Raw genomic sequence first — 26263 nt, 5'->3', positions numbered from 1 at the left:
ACCCCTTCTATCTGTATTGACTTCCTGGGGATCTGAAACTTTGCCTACATCTAGGATCCTTTCTCCTTTCCCCTCTGTTTCTGCAATTCCAAGTGTATGGTTAGGCTGACAGCATAAATGGCTATCTTTTCTGCCAATAAAATCCTTGTATTTGCATGAGAAGCATTTTCACCACTATCTTGGTTAAAGTGGTATGCCTGTGATGAGAATCCTGGACTAATATACCGCAGTCAATATATTGCTTTGGATAAACTCCCCTTGCTCCTGAACATCAAATAGCAGGATATGGGTATTCAGACTCCCATGTGGGGTTGGGTAGGGAGACTTCAACAGAATGGCACAAGCAACTACCCAATGATAAGCAATGCAACCCCATCTTTTCCATTCTGTGAACAATTTAAACATTTACTTACTTATTTTGAAACAGAATATTTCCCTACTGTAATCCTCAAGCACAAGAGAGTTCATGCATTGTGGAAAATAGCAACAAGACTCCCTATCAGTTCCCCAAACACACATAAAGAAATAGCACATCATTTTGTGATAATTTCCCCTGTCTTTAGTCTCTGGATTCTGTATGCTGCTCACATGATAGCTGTCTGTGGGGCTGCCATTCAGATTAAAAAACCTCACCCCCCCCCTATGTCCGTCTGGAAAATAAACAAATGAAAGATTATGAAACTGGTACTGGGCAGGAGAGTAGTGTGAATGGTACACCAACTGTAAAATTAGAGGAGGAGTTGACTTTAGTGTGGAAAAGTCATTGATTGGTGAGTCTTTTACATGATCTGTTATCCCAAGAGGTCTTCCAAATTCACTGAAATGTCAATTTGAAACTTTGCTTATGTAATTGGCTAGCATCTTAATATGCAGATAAGAGTCTCTGGGTACTTTGGAGGCATTTTCTTCTCCTGACTCTTGTTTTGGAAGGAGGTGGTTGTGGCTTGAGTTGGGGAACTTGTGGCCCTGCAGATGTTGTTGGACTACAACTCCCATCAGTGAGTGCTAGCTGGGGCTGATGAGAGTTGGGACTCTAATCACATCTGGAGTGCCACAGGTCCCCCCAACTGTGACCTAGTGTAGAGTTGGGTAAAGTTCATAGCAAGTGCACAGTTAGCTAAAATGCTTTGTGATTCCATGGCTTTGCAAAGACTTAATAACCTGTGGTGGGTGGATAAAACGGGACTTCTAGCACTGAATTAACGACGTTGATTTTTTAAGAAGATGCTTAGATAGTGACACTTGCCTTTCTCTTGGGAGCACTGAAGTTTGGAGTGGAGTTAGGGGAGATACAATATGCTCTAATCATGAAAAAAACAAATACTGGCAGCTTGGTGCTGCAAACTTGTATTATTTCTAGGAGTGTGAAGATGATAGGTCAGTCCATTCCTTCGAGCTGGAGTAGTATTGGTCCCACTCCAGCTTCAGCATTCAGATTCCAGTAATGCAATGTTTAACATAACCATGTGTGTGCTAAATGGAGCCAGCTGGAGCAAGTTCCTCCAGTGATGCTTTGCTACTCTGGCAGAGAGCTTGATTTTTGTCAATACCATATGTAGGAGATGGGGGAGACCCCTCCTCAGGGACCCTGTCTCATTTGTTGGCATTGACGGCGCAGGGCGGTGGCGAGGAGCTGATACAGGCATGCTTAGCTAATAGGTACAGGGCCTCACAAGCAAGACTCCACCTCTGCAATGCTGCCACATTTTAATTGCTGCGAAATCATTTTGAATAGCAATCAGGAAAGAGCAACAGCTGGGGCCAGTTTTGATCTTAACTGATGTTGCCCTCTCTTTCTTTGCTAGAAGAGAAATATGTCACAATCCAGTCATACACCAGCCAGGGGAAGGATGAAATCGGGTTTGACAAAGGAGTCACTGTGGAGGTCATTCAGAAGAACCTGGAAGGATGGTGGTACATAAGGTAAAGGTTTAATTAAATCATTCTGGTGTTGGCAGGCCTTTTGCTTACTAGCCTTGTGAACACGGCATCTCACAAGTTGCTTGTATCTAAGAAAGGACCTCAGCATATTGAAAACAAAAATGCTGGTCAAGTTGTACAAAGCTACTTAAAAATATATTGAATATGTAGTTAAAATAATGAAGTACAATATATAGGTGCGGGGAGGAAAAAGGCTTCTGGGGGATATGTGTGTCCTTCAAGTTGGAAAAAAATCCAAATCTTCTCTCGTGGGTGGTTGTTCTCTTCATTAATGATTGAGGTGAGCCGCTAGGGTCTCCCAGTTTGCAATCCTATGGACATTTTCCTTTGAGTAAGACCTACTGAGCACTGTAGGACAAGCATAGGATTAATGTCAGCAGGTGTGATGTTTGATAACTTTGGAAAGTTGTTACCGTTGTGTGCATGCGTCACTACAACACAAGTTATATGACAGCAACAGCTCAAACACTTGTTAATATGTGTTGGTCAATGAATAATCTTGTTTTGCTTTTGTGTTTGTTTATTTGCAAAAATAGCTGATAGACTATTTTAGAAGAAACGTTTTAGGGGAGTCATGAGGAAGCAGTGGTGTGTTAGGTCTCTGTGGTGCTACACTTTGGCTTGTAAAGCAGGTATCCCTTTAACCGCTGGCGGGGGGGGGGGGAAGCAGTCTAATTTTCTCTTCTGGTGCCCTTAAACGACTAATTTCAAGCATAAACTGGATTTTCTTTTTTTTTAAAAAAAAAACTGGCACAGCTCCAGAAGCATTAAATGCCACGTAAGCAGTATGTCTTTGCAGTGCTCAGCATAATAGACTCCTGTTGCTTGGTGATAGGAGAGGGATGAAAGATGCAATGTGTATAAAGCCATTCAAGTTTAACTGCAGCAGTCAGATAAATATTGGAAGCAAATCCTACTGAATTTAATGGGGCTCACTTTCATGTAAGAGGCCAAAGGATTGTCGTAATTGAAAGAATGGTTGGACAAAGGTACAGGTTCCCTAAAGAAGATGTGGAATTCTGCTCCTTATGTGGCTTTATAAACAACCATCAAAGGGAGGGTACAAACCTGTGGATCCTGCCACATTATAAGGAGTTCTTTTAGGTAACTCTGGTGATCCCACCCCACCCTGGGATACTATGAACCTACCCCTTATTGCTCACTTCCTTTTGCATGTGAAACATATATTTTTCATAGTTTGTCATTTGCTTTGTAGTCTGGCCATCTTTAAGGCACTGGAGCTATGAATAATGGAACCACACAGAGTTCTATGTGTTCTATAAACATGTTCGCTGTTGCATCTTCCTGATTAACTCTCCCATCAATAACAAATGAAAGCCGATAGAAGGGGAGAAGATTTCCAATGTGATGAGCAGGGAATAGCTGGCCCATTGTCAGCTCTACATTCTTCCCTTTTTAAATCATCCACGGGACTTTAATCCAAAGCCAAGGGTTCAGGAGCAGAGTGCACAGTTCTTTGCAGAAGGAGGAACAATATCACAAACTCCCCCTGATGTTATTGCTGAACTCCCTTTTTGTTTTTAAAAGTTTTTTTCTGGTCACTGCCAGCCTTCCTTTTATCTTAAGGTCTGCAGGGGCCTAGAATCTCTTGCAGTCTTCAGTATTTTCATTGAAGAGGGAGACCAAAGCCTCTAATTTTTAGCAGTGTTTACATTTTGTGCAAATGGGGAAGGCATAAATGAAAGCAGGCTAGAGCCCCTGCCCCTGGCTCAGTTTCTCTGCCTCCTGGTGTTGGCTGTTTGGGATTATTTCATAGTTGGACGAAGGCACCTTGCATGCCGGAGACTCTTCTCATTCTGCACATGCAGAGAAAAGCTATCTTTGCTGATGCATGCTCACAGAGATTCAGTCTAGGCTGAAGCCAAACTAGAAGGCCTTTAAAAAGCCTAGGAAGTATTCATCCTTATGTAGCAGAGGAAGCTTGGGGATTATCAGAAGAAGAAGAAGAAGCAGAAGAAGAAGAGGAGGAGGAGGAGGAGGAGGAGGAGGAGGAGGAGGAGTTTGGATTTGATATCCCGCTTTATCACTACCCGAAGGAGTCTCAAAGTGGCTAACATTCTCCTTTCCCTTCCTCCCCCACAACAAACACTCTGTGAGGTGAGTGGGGCTGAGAGACTTCAAAGAAGTGTGACTAGCCCAAGGTCACCCCGCAGCTGCATGTGGAGGAGCGGAGACGCGAACCCGGTTCCGCAGATTACGAGTCTACCGCTCTTAACCACTTCACCACACTGGCTCCCTACTGGTCCCACCCCAACTGTCCATGGCAAGACTTATCTCCATTGTGCATGTTTAGATGGGATCCACTACAATACTATGGTTAACAAACCTGATTTTCCTAGACAGTGGATAGCTGACCAGAAGCTGCAGACTTCATTGCCAATATATCTACCTAAGGCATGGCAGCCTTCCATGGAAGAATGTGGTTTTGGTCCACAATAACAAGAGTCCTTGCATATGAAACAGGGATTTCCTAATTTGCTTTTTCTTTCTCTTCTGTTATGAATCGAGTTGAAGGCAAGAATGAATGAAAGATAAGATATAGTGCTTAGGCTGGTTCTGAACTGTGATTAAGAATGTCATGCTTGTAACAGCAACATCAGAACCGCAGATGCAGTCCACTTGAAAAATGCCCCCATCTAAATCCATAGGATGTAGGTGTACATGTTGGTGCATGTTGGTGTACATACTTGGGGCCCTCTGACTCTCAGGGGGCCCTAATAATGAAGGTGATGGGGAAACACACTCAAAAGTGTAGGGTGACCCAATGATTAATGGAAAGATTTATAAACAACGCTGCAAGCAAATCAGAATAAATGCTCAATAAACCAAAGTGGGACTATTACAGCTATCAGAACTTTTGCCACACAAAAAATGCTTGCAAGAATGCATAATCATAATGACGTATGTGTCACAAGAATAAGATAAGCACTAATAATTAGGTAATAAGTTCCACGTTAAAGTCTTTAATGTTCACCTCCTTAAATAATAGTTTCCAAAATACATGGTTCTGTACTGATTCTTACTTCCCCCTCCCCTGCTTTTCCCTTCCTGGTTTCCTTCCCTCTGGAGTAATTCCAGTATTCTGGAGCTGGAAAGCAGATGTTAACAGGGAAGAAAACGCTCAGACAAATGGAGGCCTCTCCCCCCCCCTTTCTCCCGCCCCCCCCCCCAGTGTTGTTACAGTTTGGATGCTAACTTTTCATTCAGCATTTAAAAAACTTTTTTGGAATTGCAGTGTAGCCACTTCTAATATATTACCACCTTCTTGTTGCATTCCACTCTCTAGTGCATCTGAATGTTGTCCTCCCTCCCCTGCTCCATTTTCCTTTACAGTATTATGAATGTTGAGAAGGTTCACAAGTGGTTACTGTTCTAACCCTAAACTCTTAATTGAACTGTTGTCTTCCACAGCTATGGGAAACTGTGCAAGCAAATAGCCTGTCAGATAATGTGCTTAATGCAACTCACGGGGGACGAGATTCAGGGGACGTCTGCTTCTCCTGCTGCAGCTGTGCAAGAGAAGGAGGTTTGAAGCACATACATACACACACACACGGCTAGTGGTGGCAGGAGGAGGAGGAGTGGCCTGCCATTGAAGCTGTGCTGCCGCTGTATTCAACTCTGCCCTTGGCTTCTCCTGACACCCCCCCACCATTGCCCTTGAAAGATGGCACCTCTGGTTTAATGAAATGACTGCACCCTATTTAAAAGTGGGGGTTATAACTATTACTGTTATAGGGACAAAAAGCAAGAAACTGCTTCAGTGGATAAACCTTGATACTTGCTGCAAGATTTTGTTTGGCCTGCATTTTTGCTGCAATTTTTTGATCACGTAGAATGGAACAAGTTCCTGGGCCAGTCTTAGGGTTGTGCTATGCAAGGGAACTAGTACATGTATGAAATCTGAATGCAAGAGTGTAAGCACATAAGAATAAGCCTCCTGGATCAGGCCAGTGGCCTTTGCAGTCCAGCATGCTGTTCTCACAGTGCCAACTAGGTGCCCATGGGAAGCCCACAAGCAGGACCTAAGTGCAGTAGCATTCTTCCCTCCTGCGGTTTGCAGCAACTGGCATTCAGGAGCATACTGCATCCAACTGTGCAGACACAGTATAGACATCATGGCTCACAGCACTGATAAACTTAACCCCTATGAATTTGCTGCTACCCAATTTTGGCAAAGCCAATGACCTTTTTATCTGGCTCAGAACTCCTGTGCCTACTTGCATAGGCATATGAGAGTTAATTGTGGATGCAACTAACTCCAAGCACTTCTCTATTTTTTTGTGCTGAGCTAGGCTTCTATGTTGTGATTACACATATGTAAAGCTCCTAGGAGCAGGATTGTTTGGGGGTAGCTGGATCTTTTGTGCCTGGCCCCCAATCATCTGCCCCTATTACTCCTTAAGTGCAATGCTGTTTTAAACTTAGGTTACCAGACATCCCCGGATTTACAAATCAGTCCCCATACAAAATCCATTGAAGTCAAAAAGTATCCCCGGATCCATAGGAAAAAATGTGGTAACCTTATTTTAAACTGTTTGGCATCAAGGCCACTACTCTGATTTGCTTATCTTTCTGCAAATCACATTTTTCTTCCTTTAAAGCTGATGTGGGAAGATGCCTGCAGAGCTTCAGAATTAAATCTGAGCTGCTGCATTGGCTCTACATGGCTGTGATCCATTGAGGCTCAGGGGAGGAGCCTCAGCCATGGGGTGTGCCTACCTTAATGACAAGGGGGGGAGTGGTCAAAGAATCTTGTATTAATAGTCACTGCAATAATCAAAGGCTTTGTTTTTCTCCCCTGCTGTGCTCATTCAGACTCCTAAAAGGAGGGGAGAGAATTAAGAGTGCACTCATTTGACTAACCAGTCACATTGCTGTCCTCTCAGAGTTGTTGAGCGAGTAAAAGTATGAGCCATTTGAAGAAAAGAATCTCATGTTAAGCCTTGTTTCTTCCAGTAGGCAGTTTCTCACTTCCTCAAGTTCTATTTTCTCTCAGACCCTAGTCCCGAAAGCTTTGCTCAGCGGCAGTGAAGTGATCCCATTGCTCACTGCTGCCATTGGAGGGCTGCGAGAGGACTGCCCATGACAGTTGTAGAGTGTGGTGGAAGTGGCTTTCCCAAGCTGCTCCCATGCTCAGTTCTCCAGAATGGAAGTGGCAAAACCTGGACTGCATGCCAGTAACAGCCTTAAGACTTTTTCTCCCATGTTTTTTGAGAAAGACATCTTTTGGATGTCTTCTGTGTTTGAGAGACCTGGAATTGTGAGTACTCTTTAACTAAAGTTGCTAGAGGGGCAAAGGGGGAAGGAAGAATATTACAGAGCAGTAGGTTATATTTCTGCAACTAAGCCCATGGCATTTGTAACTCCATCTGGTTTTAAGTCCTTGTGAGCCCTGATTCAAAGTAAACTTTATTATTGGGTTAGCTCCCCCAATGCTGGGGGTGCTTCCAGATGGGCATCAGTGTTCCCCTTGCATGCTTCCCCCCCCTTTCAATGTCCACATGGAATTGTTGGCATAAAAGTGCCAACCCACCCCCCATTTTTCCCTTTCCAGGGAATATCCCCAAGTCTAAAAACCCCTTCTCTAACTACCCATTTAGTGGTATCTCAATGACCTCTTTCCAAATTAAGGACTGCCTGGGAGCATCCAGGATCCAGCAACTATTGGGTTTTGTATTTCCAAAGTAGGATTCTTGGAGCACACTTACCAGTTGCTATGCAGCTAGGGCTGATGGGATTTGGAGTTTAACCATAGCTAGAGGACCACAGGCTTATAATCTCTGCTTCATTTCAGTATTGCAGCACTGACTGGCAACTATGTGGTTATAGTCACTTTCCATTAGTAGGTGTTTTTTTTTGCTTGCATTTTAAGGTGTGCGTGGGGATTCTAATCCTATTCCTGTACATCATCCTGCAACACCATGTCAGATTTTGAGGCACGGAAAACTGAATATATTTGCGTTTTCTATTTCTAGGTATTTAGGCAAAGAGGGCTGGGCCCCAGCCTCGTACCTGAAGAAAGCAAAAGATGACCTTCCATCAAGGAAAAAGAACTTGACGGGGCCAGTGGAAATTATAGGAAACATCATGGAGATCAGCAACCTGTTGAATAAGAAATCCTCTAGTGACAAGGAAACCCAGTCAGAAATTGAAACAGCAGAATCCCACATCACCAAGAAGGAAATAAGCTTGCCCATCTTATGCAATGATTCTAATGGCAATGCCATGATGACTCAAGACAAACAGGTTTCAAGATTGGCACAGGGTTCTCCAGCCATAGCACGGATTGCGCCACAAAGAGCTCAAATAAGTAAGGCCATAGTAGACTCCTAGCTGTTTATTTACTGCTGGGGCAGGTTGGAAGGGTCAACAACTTCTGATGGATTGAGGAAAATACTAGTTGAGAGCAGCTTCCTCAGCCCGGTTCTTCAGATGTTTAGGGGACTACATCTCCCATCAGCCCCAGCCAGCATGGCCCAGTGATCAAGGGTGATGGGTGGTGCTTTTATCTTGGGCTCTCAAAAGTTGTTGGACTCCAACTCCCATTATCCATGGTCATCTTGCCAAATGGTCAGGAATGATAGGAAATGTCATCCAACAACATATGGGGACCCCAGCTCATTCTTAAATCTAGAAAATGGGTGAATTTAAAGTTATATGATTATGCCAATTAAGCCATTAAAAACTGTGATTGAAACGAGTGGTCTGTGAAAATGGAGTTGGCACAAGAAATATACAAAGGAGGAGCTAGGATAGATAGATGAATGCATATGATAGCAAGTCTTGCAGGGCAGAGTGGAATATTAATATGGAGTGCAGGCTACACCTGGCTAGGCCCCTTGGCTGATGTTTGTCTGCAAAAAGTCTGACAACCACCAGTCTGTGATTGATTGCTATGATCCTGAATGTGACATGATTCCTGCATAGACTCATCTTTTGGGAAGACATCTGACGCCCCCTTCTGGTGAACTGCTCCTAAAAGTCTAGATTTCTATATTAGCACATGGGTTTTTCAGTTGTTCTCATCTAGAGTGATTGAAGAGGGGGCATGGAATCATGGCAGCAAGCTCTGCTTCAGTACAGTCACTTGAAGGTCAGAACAGAGCCCACCGAAGTAGAATCCTGTCAGGGTTTCAAAAGCCATGGAGAGAGTCATCTGTATTTACAGCTCTGTTTTCATAGGCTCCATACAGTTCTTACTTGAAGGTGTGCAGAATGGAGACAGGGGCCATATGGTGATCTTGTCCCCCTCTCTGCATGCAAAGATCACATGAAAGGAGCTCCATTGTTGTGAATAGCCATGCCATCTTTCTGGGCATCATAAAAAAACAAGACAAAATTCCCATGCTATGTTGGCTTAACTCCAAAAACCCACTGGTTTTATTTTGACTTCTTTGCACCTTGGCCCCACCATCAGTTCCATCCAACATAATTTGGCAAGATTAAAAGAATCATCTGTTTTAATTATTCTTCTCCCGTGTCTCAGATAAAGCAGATCAGTTCTGGCTTCAGCACATAGTAACCCTTTTGGGGTGGGGGCAGGTGAAGACCTTATAATTTGTCTAGACCTCTAGGCGCTTGTAGACAAGCCTTTGCCAACCTGGTGCCCCTCCAGTTGTTTTGGACCCCAACTCCCATCAGCCCCAGCCAGCACAAGTTGTAATCTAAAACATCTGGAGCTTGTGGGAGTCTTGGAGAGTTGTCAGTCCTGTTTTTATGCTCACTTTGCTGCTCTGTTGGTTTTCATAAATATGTTATTTGTATTTTGTTTAAAAACATAAGGTGCCCAGGAAGGCTTTGCTCCTTAAAAATTGTTATTAAATTATTGTAATAAATTATTTTATTTTTCTTGGACACATTAATTTTTATTTTAATTGCTGGCAGAACACTGAAGCTTGGATGTGCATGTGCCTGTTCTGTTTAAATATGGAATATTTCTTCTCTCACTAGGTTCTCCAAATCTAAGAACCAGACCTCCCCCAAGAAGAGAATCTAGTTTGGTGAGTGCCAATTTCTTTTATACTTCCAATAGCACTTGCAAATATTTAACTTTGCACAAATGCAACACCTCTTAATCTGTTGCACTCAGGTCCCAGTGGAACAGGAAGAAAGAAAGTGGGAAGAGTTACCCTCTTTTGTTTTCCCAGTTGTGCATGTACTACTTTTATATTGTCTTTGGCCACATCCACACCATACATTTAAAGCACTATGATACCATTTTAAATGGTCATTGCTTCTCCCAAAAAATCATGGGAAGTGTAGTTTAATAAGGGTACTGAGAGTTATTAGGAGGCCCCTATTCCCTTCACAGAGCTACAGTTTCCAGAGTTTCCTGGGAAGAATGATAGATTGTTAAACCACTCCCAGAATAGTAGCTCTTTGAGGGGATCTCCAAAAACTCTTAGCACACTTAAAAACTTCAGTTCCCAAGATTCTTGGGGGGAAAGAAGCGGCTTTTAAAAAGTGATATCCGTTGTCTTTCTAACTTGTCAAAAGTTGTTTGGAGCTATTAGTGATCCATGAGCTACAGCTGTATTACAGAACTGAGTTTTAGTCCATCCCTCACATACTCCTGTCTCTTCATTTTGAGTTGTACCATATATAGGTTATAGTGTGAATATGTACGTGCAAGCTTCCACTTCTTTTAATGTACTAGACCAAGTTTGTCCTTAAAATACCTATTTTCCTGCTACACCCACCTCTATCAAATGCAGGCCTGGATTTGCTCATTCCAGTGGCATGCCATTTTGTAAAGCATTTAATCTAGACAAATATAAACTATCCGATGAAGAAAGGCTCTTCATCCTGTTTCTCTCATCTGCCCTTTTTCCCCTTCACAAAAAAGGTGGGAGAAGAAATATACACTGTCAAAATGGTTTAAGCAATAGTTAAAAGGTTGGGTTGAATATAGATTCTTTCATTGTGTGTATTTGAATGTTTTCTCTGCGTTCTACCTCCCTCAGGTCTTATAATCTTGCTTGAGTGATTATAACTATTACTGAGGTGAATTATCAGTGTTGCCCTTAATGTAAAAAAAACCAACCCAAAACCAAGCCACCTCTGCTGTAGGATTTCTAAGGTAAAGGACACCTGACCATTAGGTCCAGTCGTGGCTGACTCTGGGTTTGCAGCGCTCATCTCGCTTTACTGGCCGAGGGAGCCGGCGTACAGCTTCCGGGTCATGTGGCCAGCATGACTAAGCCGCTTCTGGTGAACCAGAGCAGTGCACAGAAATGCCGTTTACCTTCCCGCCAGAGTGGTACCTATTTATCTACTTGCACTTTGACGTGCTTTCAAACTGCTAGGTTGGCAGGAGTAGGATTTCTACTATGAAGCAATTTCCACTTAATATTTTTAAGTTGTTCAAGACTTGTGAGTTTTAAGCTTCTGTGCATCCATCCACATTATCCAGTCATTTAAAAACAGGGAATGGAGATGGCAGCACAGCAGGTATTCCTGCTTCAAGGGTTTTCGTCTTCTTCCCATTCCATAGGAAGTGGAAATCTCACTAATGTATTTGAATTGAGGAAGTTTAAAACTGACCGAGAGCTGCGGCACTGGACTGGTAACACCCATTCCCCTTGATTGGCCACCAGGTTTAAGGGATAGCTGGACTACAGTTCCCATTATCCTTGGCGATTGGCCATGTCACTGGATCTGATGGAAATTGTAGTCCAGCAATATCTGGAGGGCCACATCCTAGCTACCCCTGATGCAATGGGTTATGAGCTTTTAATATCTGGGCTAACATTTATTCATCTCACTTCCTTACTTAAAATGCAAGCAGCTTTCTTAAAATAAAACAAAACCTTAATTTCCCCTCTTTCCCTCTGCACCCTATTGACACTTTTAACTGCTCTACTTATTGCTTTTTCTCACTGCAGGGCTTCCAGCTGCCTAAACCTCCAGAGCCACCATCAGTGGAAGTTGAATACTACACCATTGCAGAGTTCCAGTCTTGTATATCTGATGGGATCAGCTTTCATGGGGGACAAAAGGCGGAGGTAAGCCTAGAAAGGGAAACAATGAGTGATGGGTAGCTGCTCAACCTTAGGCAGAAATGTGACGGTAGCATAGATAAAAAATAATGTGCTATAGTTTTGTCCTTTTCCTCCCAAACTAATCTCTATGTTAATCCCTCTCTAGGTTATCGACAAGAATTCTGGTGGATGGTGGTATGTGCAGATTGGTGAAAAGGAAGGCTGGGCTCCAGCATCATACATTGACAAAAGGAAAAAGCCAAATTTAAACAGGCGAACAAGTACTTTGACCAGACCCAAAGTTCCTCCCCCAGCGCCTCCCAATAAATCAAAAGACTCTGAAGAAGGAACAGTTGCTGGAACCATATCTTCAGGAGATGCCCAGGACAAGCAAAAGTATGAGGAGCCAGAGTATGATGTGCCTGCCTTTGGTGCTGACTCTGAGTCTGAGCTGAGCCAAGGGGAAGATGGCAGCTTGGAGAGAGGCATGTTCCATCTACTCAAGCCTTCCCCTGTGTCATCCCTCCAAAGGGCAAAATTCCGAGTTGGAGAGTCATCTGAAGATGTAGCACATGAAGAGGAGACCATCTATGAAAATGAAGGCTTCAGGCCATACATAGAAGATGCTCTGTCAAGCAAAGAATCTAGTGGGGACTCTGATTCTCAAAGAAGTTCATCACTGTCTCTGATCCAAAGAAATTCTCCGTGTTCTGTTTCTCCCAAGTCTTCCCTCCTGAAGCCCAAAAGCGACAAGAGCATTCAGCCAAACCTTGGGAAGCCACACTACCCCCGGAATGAGGAGACAAAGCCAAGGTCCGCTTCAGACGTTGGTTTAAGTAGCATGCCCAAAACTGGCCTAAAAAGGGATACTGGGGAGGCAGTGTCTAGCAGGGCAAAACCAATGGTGAGACCAAAACCTTTCCTGAACAAAGCAGACTCCCAAAGCCAAGAAAGGATGGACATCAGCACTTTACGTCACCAGCTGAGACCAACTGGACAGCTGAGAGGCGGACTTAAAGGTTCAAGAAGTGAAGAGTCTGAAAGTCCACCTCGGACAGCTTCTGGAAACCCAGAAGAGTCATTCAGAAGAAGCTCTGCAGATCTCATTCCCACTCATTCCCATGCCATATTCTACTCCAGCCAGCCAAACAAGGCAGAGAATGAAAACAACTCCTCAAAATGTATCTATGTAACTACTGATTCTTACCAGAAAGTTCAAGATTCTGAGATCAGCTTCCCAGCGGGGATAACAGTGGAAGTTCTGGAAAAGCAAACAAGTGGGTGGTGGTATTTGAGATATGGAGACACAGAAGGCTGGGCTCCTTCTCACTATCTGGTACTGTCTGATAGCCAGCAACGGGAAACCACTTCGAATGAGGCTAACATCTCAATGGCCAAGAACAGAAGGAATGAAAACAAATCCAACAGCTTGGAGAAGATAGAGAAGAAGGTCCAAGCACTCAACACCATCAACCAGAGCAAGAGAGCAACACCTCCCATTCCCAGCAAACCACCTGGTGGCTTTTCTAAAACATCTGGGTCTGTCAAATTGCGGAATGGGGTTAGGCAACTAGCAGTGAGGCCACAGTCAGTGTTTGTCTCCCCACCACCCAAGGATAATAACTTGCCTTGTTCCCTGCGTAGGAATGAGTCTCTTACTGGCACAGACCACCTGAGGGCAGTACGCCGCAACTCTTCTTTCAATGCTGCCCAATCTCAGACTAGTGATTCTAAGATAAAGCACACTGATCGGCTGGGTTCTGAGGGGTCTGAGACCAGTTCCTACGTATCTTCTGAGCGCAATGGAATCCCAGTGTCCACAGTCAGACCCAAGCCCATTGAAAAATCCCAGTTCATTCACAATAACCTTAAGGATATCTACATCTCCATTGCAGATTATGAGGGGGACGAAGAAACTGCTGGATTTCAGGAAGGTGTCTGCATGGAGGTCCTGGAAAGGAACCCAAATGGTTGGTGGTACTGTCAGATCATGGATGGAGGAAAACCTTTTAAAGGCTGGGTGCCCTCGAATTATTTGGAGAAAAAGAATTAGAGTCTTTAAATTCCATTATTTATACTTTTATACTGTGTACATATGGAAGGAAGGGGGGAAATACAATGATTTTATTCCCTTTTTATTCTATCTAATATACAAGGGACTGTTGATCTGACCTTTGCTATGACCAGCAAGTCTGCCGTCTTTGAGGGTGTTTGAAGGAATTGGCTTGTTCAGCAAATATCAAGGAAAAAGGCAGCTGGAACTAATGGCATTCTCTTTCTGTTTTGGTGAAGACTTTCATAATTTTGAGTGCAACGTGGTTCACTATTCCACCATCCTGGTTGTCATAAAAGGAAACCAAATGTGTGCCTTTCACAGTATAGTTTGGACCTGTGCATCCACTTGCAAATGGTGGGGACTTTGGTGCCAACCTGGACATGTTAAAAAAATCAGCTTGTTCATTTCTTCCACATGGAGTGTGCAAAAGTGTTTCCAAGCTGTGGATGAGTCTCCACCACCAGCAAGATATCTTTAAGTCAGCAGAGCAAGTGGGGAAACTCAAGAAATCCTGTGTTGGCCCTCTGCTATCACATTCTTGTCTCCAGATTGAAGACTTGGAGCTTTTTCACTGTGCATTGCTAGTACCTGACATTAAGTGCATATTGTCAGTTTCCCCCAATGGCATTGGTCATGCTTCTGTCCTGTGGTGATCTCTGTGTCAACTGTTTGGGGAGAAGGGGTCAAGTTTTTTTTACTATTATTATTGGAATTAGATGTGTAGTCAAACTTTAATGTGGTTCCTAGGTGTTTGTATGCACACTAAAAATTATGTGTTTGCAACACACCTCTTGTGCAAACTTATTGGTCTCAAAATTTAATGTTTTATTTTGAGGTTCTTCTGAACAACCAATACTGAAAGTACTTTGAAGGGGTTTGTCACGTACTTTGCTATCCAGAGCCTCATATTGGACTATGAAGCAGCAAAGTTTCATCTGAATGCAGGGAATATCAGTTGTCTGTAGCTTAAAAGGGGAATCTGCTGTTCCACAGAGCCCCATTTGCTGGCTCATGGACCATCATGGGTTTGGCTCCTTGGCCGTCCATAAGCCTTTGCTAGACGGAAAGGGATTTCTCAAGAACTCTTCCCTTCCTCTTCATTTTGCCCAGGTCAGAATTACCAGGCTTGCTTCCACCAGTGCTTCTGCACAGCTCCTTAAGCTGTGCATGCACTCTGCTCCCATCCCAAAGCCCCATAAGGCTTCAGCTCTTGTGGCCGCACGGTGGCCTCCTGTGGCTTGAAAACCAGGCCAATGAGTCATGTAACACAGTGGTGATGGCTTCTCCAGAGCCATCTGCATGGCTCCACCTGCCAAAGTAGGTGAGTTGGCCCTGAGTGGAGGGGATTTGCTTCCACATAATGGGCCTTTGTTTTGCAGGGGCTTTCCATTATTACCTATGAAGGAAATAATTTATTCATGTTTGCAGGGATTGGATCTCTCTATTGTGCATGATGTAAAAACATTTCCTTGCCAGTAGAAGAGAGTAAGTAGTTATTTTTCTGTAAGGAGTAAGGGATACCTTGAAGCCACTGCATCACAGCCAATTGCCCACTCCAGGTGCTACTTGAGGTGCAGGAGTGTCCATATGTAAACATGGAGCTTCTACGTGTCCATGCTCTTCCGCATGCCCTCCATTGATAGAGGGGCGATACCCCGTGTGCATCCTCATTGTACATGGTCAGAGTCATCCTCATGTGGAAATGAGTCTGACAGTGCCAGTGCAGGAATTGTGCATGCATGTCAGAACGCTCACAGTGCTTAAGATTGAGAATACTGGAAGTAACAAATTGCATGTGGCAATGCCTCAAATAAAAACAAAGGAAGGAGACCCATACAGTTTGTATTTAAGTGTTGTTTCCAGATATGAATGCCCATTCTCAGCCAGCAGAGAAGCATCTGTGTTTACAAAGTTGGGGCAGGGAAGAGAGAAAAAAGCCATGCATTTTACTGTCTGCACAATTGTTTTAAATTTGTATATTTGTGGGATGATTTTTATTTTTGAACCATCTCTGTCCTAAACTTCTTATTTCCCCCTTTTAAGAGCAAGCAGTAGGAATCACTCTTCTGTTGTATTCACTTGAATATTACTTTGTGTTGGAAGAGAAGCACCTGATACTTTCAAAACCTGCAAAGCAATTGAATGAGAACACTATTGAGTGGAGAATGTACCGGTTCAAGCACTGCTCACCTGCACACATGGGCAGTCTCTTCATTTCTGTTTCCACCCCCCACCATTGATATTTATAATCATGAAACTTCAAAGATAGAACATTTGTGGGAGAGCATGGAAAAAATGAAAAGCCACTGGGAGAAAAGGCTTGGGTGCAAAGTGTATCCCGCTCCCCGTGGCCTCAAACACCAGCCCTTAAATAAACTTTATAATTGTAAAAAAGGAAACACCGGAAGGCCTTTGCTTAAGAATACCGACTCTCAGATGAGAGTTTGATGTCTCTGTCCTGAGGCCCAGCATTTTGTGTGTCAAGAGAAGAAAACCAGCTGTGTTTGTGTTACTGTGCAAGAATAAATAATATAAATAACTCTTTCATCTTCCAGCAATACTTCATGCCTTCCACTAGGTGAAAGATAAAAAAATGGGAAGATTTGAACGAACTGAATGGATACATTTCTTCCAAAGGATTCAAAATCAAATATATAATGGGGAGATGTTTGGTCTTTGGGAAACATTACATAATTCTCACTTGATTCATCTCTCTTTCTCTTTAAACAAAAATATGGTGTTGCGCGTCTTGAATCTATGAGAAATGTTGGGGGAGGGGTTGATTTCTGCAGCTCATGTGCCAATTGTCCTTTCAGTTTGACCTGTTGAGACACCATTAAAGTTTGGCTGCCACCACCTTCCATACTATTGCTTTATATTGGATAAATAAGCATGGAAGAAGGGTTGGCTTGTGTGAAGCAGGAAGGAATGGAGAGGCCTGTGATGCGCTCAGTGGAAGAGCCCATGGGGAGAAGGTCATGATCTACACTGCAAAGTAAAAGGTGTAGGTGTTTTTCCTGAGCTTTTCTTCCTAAGGCCTAGCAGCTCTGCCTCTTAGACGTTTCTCTTCGTTTTAAAAGTCTGCTGAAACCTTAGCAGCCATTGTTAAAAGAACTGCCAGAGCTGCTGTGAGATTATAAATAGAAGTATTATGTTCTTCTGCTGGACAGTATTAAATAGAGCAAAACCATAAAGTAATCTGCTAGATTGCAGTACTAATAGTAGTGATTTAGCAACTCATATTAATGTTTATGATTTATTTTTTAACAATAATGATAAGGAAGTGGTTCATTATTTTTGAATTAATGCACTTTAACAATTTAAACCAAAATGCAGAAAAAACCAAGTGCATTATTTAAAGGTGCAGTATAAATTGTCATTTTTTAAAAAGTTCACCTATTTATTAAAATAATTTATGATTATTTAAAAATTGTACTATACAGTTTTGTTCTAAAGATGCCATCATCTCCAGGGAAAGCTAAATGTGCAGCTCCCAACTTTTCTACATTGAGCCATTGGACTCTCAAAATACAGTAGATTCAGTTAGCAAGTGTCAACTTTCTGCTAAGGAAAAGGGACATAAATTTCAGATTTGGAGAGCAGTGGATCAGCTAGTTATATTCCTTAAATGTATGCAGCCCTGAGTAAATGTGAGGAGCTGATCTGAAGTAGTAATTGAACAATCCCCCATCCCACCACCAGATTCCCTAGATGTCTTCAATATATTCTGCTAGCACCCAGCGCTTAATGGATGACTGTTGACCATTCTCCAGTCCTATGTGCAGAAGATCGCTGTCTGCTAAATTGTTCTAAATATGCTTTTGCAAAGTCCTCCTGAGGACATACGCCTTTCTTGCTGCATATCAAGCATGTGGCTTGTCTACTATTCTTTCAGTAAGGGAAACTGCTACCCACCAAAACAATATCTATTTGCTATCAATATGATACAGAGCAGGCATGGCATCTGTAAGCCCTGTTTTCTTGCAGAGGTCTCCTATTTATGAGATCAGTTTGCTCATCAACAATTACTGAAAGATGTATACAAATACTTGAGGAGTAGGATCTATTGTGCATAAAAAAAGAAAGCAATACTCAGTTGCCCAACAGAGGCAGTCCAGTAGCCAATATTATAATATACTTTATGTGATTATGGTGATGAGGTTCTGAGCAAGTAGCAAAGTTAACTTCTGAGCTGCTCTCAGTTTTGCATCTACTTGCTGTTCCTGATGTTGTGCTTTCTGCAACACACACACACAAATATATTTGTGTGCTTGTGCACACAAGATATAGCTTGTGCATGCACACGTGTTGGACAAGCTTTGAGGCGATTTCATGATGTATGGGATGGAATAAAGGACACTAGAAAGCACCTTTAGTCAGTTTCACTGTTACTGGTATGCAATTTATGTTTCCCACTTTAGCCGATAGGTCATATCTAGGAAACTTTTTCAGAACTGGAAAATTAAATGCAGCACCAGGCCTATTCACAATTACTTGTGACAAGTCTTCATGATCTCACTGCGCAAACACTATAGTCCCATTCAAATGGTTGTAAAATACCTGCAGCATTTTGGTGGGGAAAAGTATTTTGTACTTCTAAAAACTAATCAAAAATCAAGTTGCAATTTAATAATAATTATACTTTCAGAGTTAACTAATTCACTTTTTTAATTCTCCAGGGAGCTACTGAATAAAATATTTTGAAGTCGGAGTGCCCTCTTGTGGAAGGAGGAGTGGCTTTCTAGTTATTTTCCTCATTATTTGAGATTACCTTGGTCATCCATGCTTTCCAAATAAAAAAAATATGTGAAATGGGAATGATTGAGATAGCAAAAGTTAAAAAACAACAACCAATCTTCTTTTTTGAAAACAAAAAAACCAAAAATTTGAAACTTTTTTGTTCTGCTGTATACTGCAACTTTAATAATAATGAGCACTTCTGAGTTCGTTATTGCGGTTTTATATAATGCCTGAAAAGATACTCTTCCTGTTTTGTTTTGTTTTTTAATTCTAGTGAACACTATTTCTCTTTGACTCTTCCTGCATATACCTGTTGCCTATTGCAATTTCTTTCAAGCTGAGACTTAAGTTTATTTCTCAAAAAGCTGATGAGGTAGCAAACCTGTGTCTGCAATGGATTCTTCCATGCTTGAATGATCCACCACATCCACAAACTTACCTGCATAGGCCAGGTAAGGTGTAGCCTTGAAGTCATTTCCTTAACATTTTGTTTTCTGTATGCAGGAATTCTTCTTTTGTTTTTTGTTCTTGTTCTGTTTTGTTTTTCTGAGGCAAGTCTTTCAACCAGATCTTTCCCTATCTGCAGTCTGAAGTGGTTCAGTTCAGATAAAGGTTTACCACCTGGCTGTTTCTTGAGAACTAGGCCTCGTGGAAAATTTGAATGCCTGGTTAACCTATATCAAAATATCAATTTGGAGCCACCTGGACTCATGTGAGGGGCTTTTACCAGCCAAGAATTTGTCTACAGCTGCAGCCCACCACACCGCTCCCAGCCATATCACTGCTTATGAAAGTCCCATATTTCTGAATGTTTTGCTGTGTAGCATTGGGCTGATATGGGGAGGGGTGCTGCTGAAGGAAACCATGGGCGTAAAGTTCCATGGAACTAGCTTCAAACCCTTTTTGGATTCTGGCCCAACTTTCCAGTGCCTGAAGTCCTTGTCAAAACAGCCCCTCTGTGCGGAAAAAAAATAGCACTTACTCCTTAACACATCTACAGGGAATTAAGTCCCATTGACTCCAGTACAAGTGTTGCTTAGGGTCACAGCCCCAATTGAATACAAAATAATTTGGGTGGGATTCTTTAAAATGCTCATTTGTACAGGTAACTGGCAAGGAACATTACAGACTGGCTAATTCAGGACTAGATTCTGAGGTAGGCGAACAAGTGCATTTGTGTTTCAAGTTTACAATGCAGTAGCAACATCTGCATTTGTCTCTGGTGATGAGCAATTTCCAAAAAAGTTTCTTTCAGTAGCAACACTGAACATTTTGACGAAGGCATTATAGAATTGTTTGTTTAAACTACTTTCAAATATTAGTGTGGCATATTTTATTGTAAAATTATACTCATTGCTTTTCTCTGTTTAGAAATGTGTTAACGTGCTTTCTATCATTTATGAGAAACCGAAGGGAATCTGGGTTAAACATTCGTTATTTTCATACTACTAGCATTTACAGAATAGAAATGCTAGTATTTAAGTTTAGATCTCATTAGCTAGTTTGTTCATTTACATTTTTCTCATGTGTATGTGTGTGTTGTTGGGTTTTGGTTTTTGGGTTACGTCCCCCCCCCCCCTTTTTTTTTATTTTGCATTTTCAAGATAAAATCCAGTTGGAGGATATGTGCAATATTGAAAGAGATTAAACAGGCCCCTCATCCAGGACTTAAAGGTGGAACGCACAGTGTGATTTTTAAAAGTCTTGTTATTATCCAGTCATGCACTCTTGGGGGGAAAATGAGGAATGAGAGGAAGGGAACCATTGAGAAAAAGAGAGGAGGCAGCAGAAAATTTCTGGTATAAATGGATTGTGTGAATTTACTGTGGTGGCTGAGTGCAGTAGTGGTTACACAAGTGCATCACGCTTGAATCGAAGTGTGACTTGTTTGTGTGTTAGTGACTGTTTAACAACCTTTTTCTTTCTAATACTCATTTTTTCTTCCTTACAAAATTCAGTTTGTTCAGTTAAGGCTGCTTTCTTATACTCACCTAGGAGGAAGTCCCATGCAAGTCAGTGGGGCTTACTTCCGTGTAGACCTGTATAGGATTGTGCTGCTGGGTGGTTTTAGTTAGCATGGAATACATGCTGGAGCTTGGAATAGATGTGTTGAGGGGGGGAAATCACTCATGAGACAACATGAGGATTAATTATATGCTTGAAGCACAGCATGTCAAATCAGTCTCTACCTCATGATCCCTTAGTGCTCCATGCCTTTCAGAATCAGGCCATTTGCAGGAAAAGATCTGCTTGTTGGTGCATGGCCTGCTGTATCTCTTTCCACTGATAAGAACAGGAAAGGTTCCTATCTTTAGCAGCCCCAAATCAGGCTCTTCATCTTTGTGCTGGGCACTTGAACTCAAGCCTTTGAACTCACGACGAGGCAGTTCCAAAGCAATATTGCTTAAATGTTCATGAAAATAAAATGCTCTTTCAGCGCATTCCATGGGCATAGCCAGGCTTTTTGTTAGGGGGGGGGGCAGAACCTCAGTTTGCTATGTATTTTTATTGAATTTTATTGGTTATGGGGGGCAGCTGCCCCCCCTGCCCCCCTTGTCTATGCCCATGGCACATTCCCATATATGCCTATTTGGAGTGAAGCCTTACTGTGTTCTATGGGACTTACTCCCAGATCCCAGTGGATCTTGTGCAGGAGCATTATTTGGTATTTTTATACCTCCAGTGTTCTTAAAAGAAAAAAGCAACTGAGTCCAGGAGAGCAACATAAATTTGCAATTGGCATCAGGAGACCCTGGTTCTTGTCTCAGTGTTTAGTTTCATGAAATTTGAACTCTGTGCGTGCACACACAAAGTTGGCAGGAAGAACTACACTGCTGACTGTAATACATTTTAAATCACAACTGGATTTTTGCTGCTAAATAGTCATAATCCATCTGCCATAATCCAAGCCTCCTTTTTGAGACTCTAGGCATACACGTTTGCAGCTAAATCAGGGGTACTGTACATAAACTAAGCATTTAGCAGGTACGGATTGGGAGAGCTGAATTTTTTTAATTTTTTTTTTTGTAAATATGTGCTTTTTTTAAGGATGTGGGTATTTTTTTATTTTTAATTTTTTGTAGATGTGTAGAGATCATTGACAAATACACGGAAAACTCATTAGGTCCTAAAGTGATCTCATGGGCTTTATGTCCTTGCTTCAAGGTTCCTGTTAGCGTCTCGGTCAATTCCTTTACCATATCTGTTCACAGGTTGTTGTTATTTTTAATTTTTGTGATATTTGAATCAAGTACTGTACATGTGACCTTGCCCAGCATCCTTGGAGGTCAGTAATTGGAGCTCCCTGAGCCAGCCCTTCAATTGCTGTTGCTCAAGTCTCCACAGCACTGTATAGAGCCTTCTGGAATAACAATTTAAGAGATCCCTCTTTTACTTTTTTTAAGGGTTTTTTAAAAAAAATAATAATAATGGTGAGTGCTTGAGTATGCATGTGTGCATGTTAAAGTGGAAGTGGTGGTGTCTGGTGGGGTTTGTATCCTTGAAGGTATTGCAAGCCTGCTTTGAGTAAGACTCCTATTTGGAATCAGGTTTCTGTTTTCAGGGTTTTCTCCTCCTAAGTTGTGATAAGATCTCTTAGGCTCAACATGACCAAGTAAAAGTGGGTCCCTTTCAGTCTAGGTTTACAGGGTGGGCTGGCCCCACACAGCAGTATTTTAGATGGTTGATGAGTGCAATTTCCCCTTTCTTTAAAACCAAATTGACTGAAAGTTTCACACTGTCGTTTTAACACATTTTCCTTGTGCAACATAACAGCCACTATTGTCCTGTGCTGAGACTCCTGTTTGCTATTAAACCAAATTGGCTGGGCCGGGGAGGCTATAATCTTTTGGTAACAGTCAAAAGAGGTAACTGGATTATGACTGAGGAGGAATAGATTGGATCTCCATTTAAAAAAAAATAATGGGAACATATATATATATATATATTTATGCCTGGTCTGACATTCTGGGTGCTTTTTGTGTTTTAGTGCATGAACATACATCACTGCTCTGTGTTTCATCTGTGTCTCCCATTATTGCCAAAAGTTCAGATTCACTTATTGCAATATATGAATCTGTATCCTGAAGTTCGTAATCCGAAGCAGTAATGTTTTCTATATCAAGTAGTCTAGAGGTTCATGAAATGACTGGAGCTGGCATGACAGCATAGCCAAGTTGTGTTTTTAAGCTGGCTTTAATCCAAGTGGCTCTACTTCACTTAAACAGCCAATTGTTGATGAGAAATGAAAGATGGAGCCAGCTGGTGATCTCATTTTTGCAGCATTTTAAAACTTGCCATCTCAGCATTTTTGGTTTGGCAAAGCTTCACCTACACCTTTTGAGCCAGAACTTTATTGGGGATTGTGTGCAACAAGTTCTAACTGCAGCCTTTTACTATGCAAAAAGTTAACTGGAGAGTTGTTTATGAGTTTGAAATTTAGAGACTTGTACAGAAAACCAAAAGCAGGCAGCAAATTACTGTTTTGCCTGAAATCTAAAAAAAAGAGTAATCAATAAAAAGGATTAAGGTTTCCTTTTTGCAAGAAACAGTCAGGACAGTGAAGCAGAATTTGAATGCCTTGTGATTGTTACCAATCTTCCAAGTAGTTGATATTGAGTATTGTTCTTTCAATGACCCTCTTGAAATGGTTATTTAACATAAAGGTGAATGTAATTGTCAAAAGTCTGAGAGAGTATGTTGGTGAGGAGATGATGTAGGATGTGTGGTTGGTTCTTGGGCTGTGTGATAGAGATGGGGAGCGGAGTTTGCTTTTGGTTTTGTTTGGCTTGTTTTTTCAGAAGGTTTATTATTATTATTATTATTATTATTGAAGTTGGATTGGTTACTGTTGGGAGAGCAAGTTGAAGATTGAATCTTTTTTTGTGGTTGGATTTGTTATAAGAAAGAATCCAGGAGGGAATCAAACTTTGGAGAAAGAGAAGATAAAGAGTCCTATGATAGATTTGGGTAGTCCTTGTCCATTTATTTTTCCTCTAGCTAAGCTTTTCAAATAGTTGAATGTTAAGTACTGTTAACAAAATATGGGGGGGGGGGTTTAGTCCACCCCTAGATGACAACTATTGTTAAAAGTTGCATGTGACCTTTAGTGGATCTCAAATATGGAATAGAAAAAAAGCAAAGATAAACAAAACTAGCTGTTGCATTTTACTGTTATTGTGCTCATTATCAAAGATGACATTGAGTTTATAGGAAGAATATTCTGGTAAATCTGTTTGCATAGTAAAATGGTTTCTGCAAAAGGATGTTGGCCACATTCACAAAAATCATTTGGGGCAAGTATTAGTTTTGCTTAAATCATCTCACAGCAGAGAACAACTATGGTGAAATTACCCTAGCTCACATCACCATTTCTTTAATAGTGACTGGGGAAACACAGTTAACCTTTAAAATATCACATTAGTAGTCTCTGTACAAAACAAACACAACAAAGGATGACACCTGTTTGATCTAACTTGGTCCCCTCTTAAACTGATTTTGGAATGTCCCAGCAATCAAATTCGCAAGAGGAAACTAAAGGTTATATGCAGTAATTTACCTTCTATTTTTTGGTCAAGTAATTTTAAACAACAGTTGGCCTTTTCATGTAACCTGTGATAATGAATGAGAATTTGTGTGCTGGTTAGATTTTTGCCATTCCAAGTTTTCATTTCAAAACTTGAGGCCATGTTGCACTGTTGATGACCTTCTTGGCCATCATGGTTTCACCTTGTTTAAACAAAAGGTTTTCCAGAATGAAAGCTTTGTGGAACAACCAAGTATGTGAATATTCAGTCTGGTGCCCACTGGGGTTAGTAAAGTGGCAGTCATGATGGCAGTGCAGTCAGAAGGTGGCCTGGTAGTCAAAGTCAGAGTCGTTTTATGATCACAACTCATCTGATAGTGATTTATGGTCTCACTCTTGAGATCTTAAAATTCTGAAATTCTACAGGTTTGTCTGTCTTTGTTATGGCAACTGGAGCTTCTGAAATGTGATTTGGAAGAAGGTGTTGTACTGTTGCAGTTGTTACCAATGTAAATGTAGATCCATCCAGGTGGAGCATTTTATATCTCGGTATTATAAGGAGATTTTATGAGTTCTTGGCATTGGAATTTGAGAGGTGAGTGCTGCACTGGATTCTTGCATAGACTCATGGGGAAATGCTGTCAGATCAAATAGTTGTCATCTATATACTTGACTAAAAGATTTAAAGACTCTAAGGCATATATTCGGTCCGTCCCCCCCACCAACAACCATGTGCTATTAATGATTCTTGATAAACTGATCCCTAAATATAGAAACTAAATCTTTGTACATGTTTTGGCCCAACAGTCCTCTATTTTATGGCTCTCACTGCTATAGGCTCCTTGGGCTCACTTCAGTCTTGTTGGAATCTGTGTGCCTTAGATGATGGCATAGCAGAATGACCATGGAAACAGCAGTTCCTTTTTTGAAATTCCATCTGGTCTACCTTTGTACTAAGATTAGGCTGAATCAGAACCCCTGACTAGGAAAATGTCTGTGTGATGTGCAAGATTCTATACAGCGAAAACAGTTCTAAGTGTGTGTACAGCTTGTCAATATACAGTTGAGGCTCAAGTTTTCACTTTGGCTAATGATGCTTTTTCACCATGTGGGCAACATGCAAAGGGAGATGTGTTCTCCTAAGATCCCTTACTATGTTCCAGAACATGTTGGGGCACAACTCTTCAGATCCTGTGAAGCAGCACAAAACAAGAGTTGTGCTCACCACTCTTAGCCATTGTGGAGCAGATATCCTTGGGACTACGCAGTGCTTACACTTGGAAGGGAATTGAGGAATATTGCCACTCTAAGCGCACTCTCATATGGGGACACATACTAGTTATTAGTCAGAGGCTTTTTATGTTTGTTTTAGGGACTGCCAAGAGAGACTAGGCTGCAGCCTGTTTTACTCCCAGGTTTTTGCAATGTGAAACCACAATATAATATTCAATGTCTCAGGCAGAGAGGACTTGATAACTAACTGTACCTCACAGTCATCTCCCAGTTTACTCATTGCTTGGACCAAAGGTGGTGCTAATAATATGAACTTTAATTTTTATATTTATGTTATTGTTGTTGGGTTTTGAGTGTGTATGTGTTAAATCAATGATGCAAGTGTCCTGTTAAACTAAAAAGATCTTACCCAGGGCATCAGGCACTTCAAAAACCCACAATATACCTTTGGGATTCAGACATTGTACATTTGGAGAAGGGTAAAGGATACTCTTATCTTCAAATGCTTGCAAATTGTAAGTTGTTGCTTTTTAAATTTCCATTTGTTTACATGGTCTCTTCTATGTCCTATGAAAAAATAATAAAGTTTTTGATCTTTTTAATTGTGTTCCAATTGTTGCTTAGTTTCTTTTTGTTGAGTTTGCATTTTATTATTGTATTGTAGTTCATAAAAAAATTATATGCCACATGATTTTAAGAAGAAAGAAAAAGAAACCCCAAAGCAGTTGAAATTGGCATCCCTGGAGTGTAGGCTTCAACACCCAA

General features: G+C 41.5%; 1 protein-coding gene across 14 annotated transcripts in view; it reads left to right on the top strand.

Annotated features, from left to right (window-relative positions):
• SH3PXD2A (SH3 and PX domains 2A) overlaps nt 1-26105 on the top strand; it is a 271525-nt gene extending 245420 nt beyond the window's left edge. For all 14 annotated transcript variants that reach the window (XM_081192090.1, XM_081192089.1, XM_081192094.1 and 11 more), the window contains 5 exons: nt 1806-1923; nt 7941-8275; nt 9916-9965; nt 11850-11969; nt 12112-26105. In XM_081192090.1, the coding sequence (XP_081048216.1) occupies nt 1806-1923; nt 7941-8275; nt 9916-9965; nt 11850-11969; nt 12112-13998 (2510 nt within the window). In that variant the 3' untranslated portion in view covers nt 13999-26105. The remainder of the gene's footprint in view (nt 1-1805; nt 1924-7940; nt 8276-9915; nt 9966-11849; nt 11970-12111) is intronic.
• The last annotated feature ends 158 nt before the right edge of the window (nt 26106-26263 follow it).

Source organism: Podarcis bocagei, assembly GCF_964188305.1.
Source record: "Podarcis bocagei genome assembly, chromosome: 4".
Taxonomy (NCBI): domain Eukaryota; kingdom Metazoa; phylum Chordata; class Lepidosauria; order Squamata; family Lacertidae; genus Podarcis; species Podarcis bocagei.
This window is presented reverse-complemented; position numbering and strand designations above follow the sequence as displayed.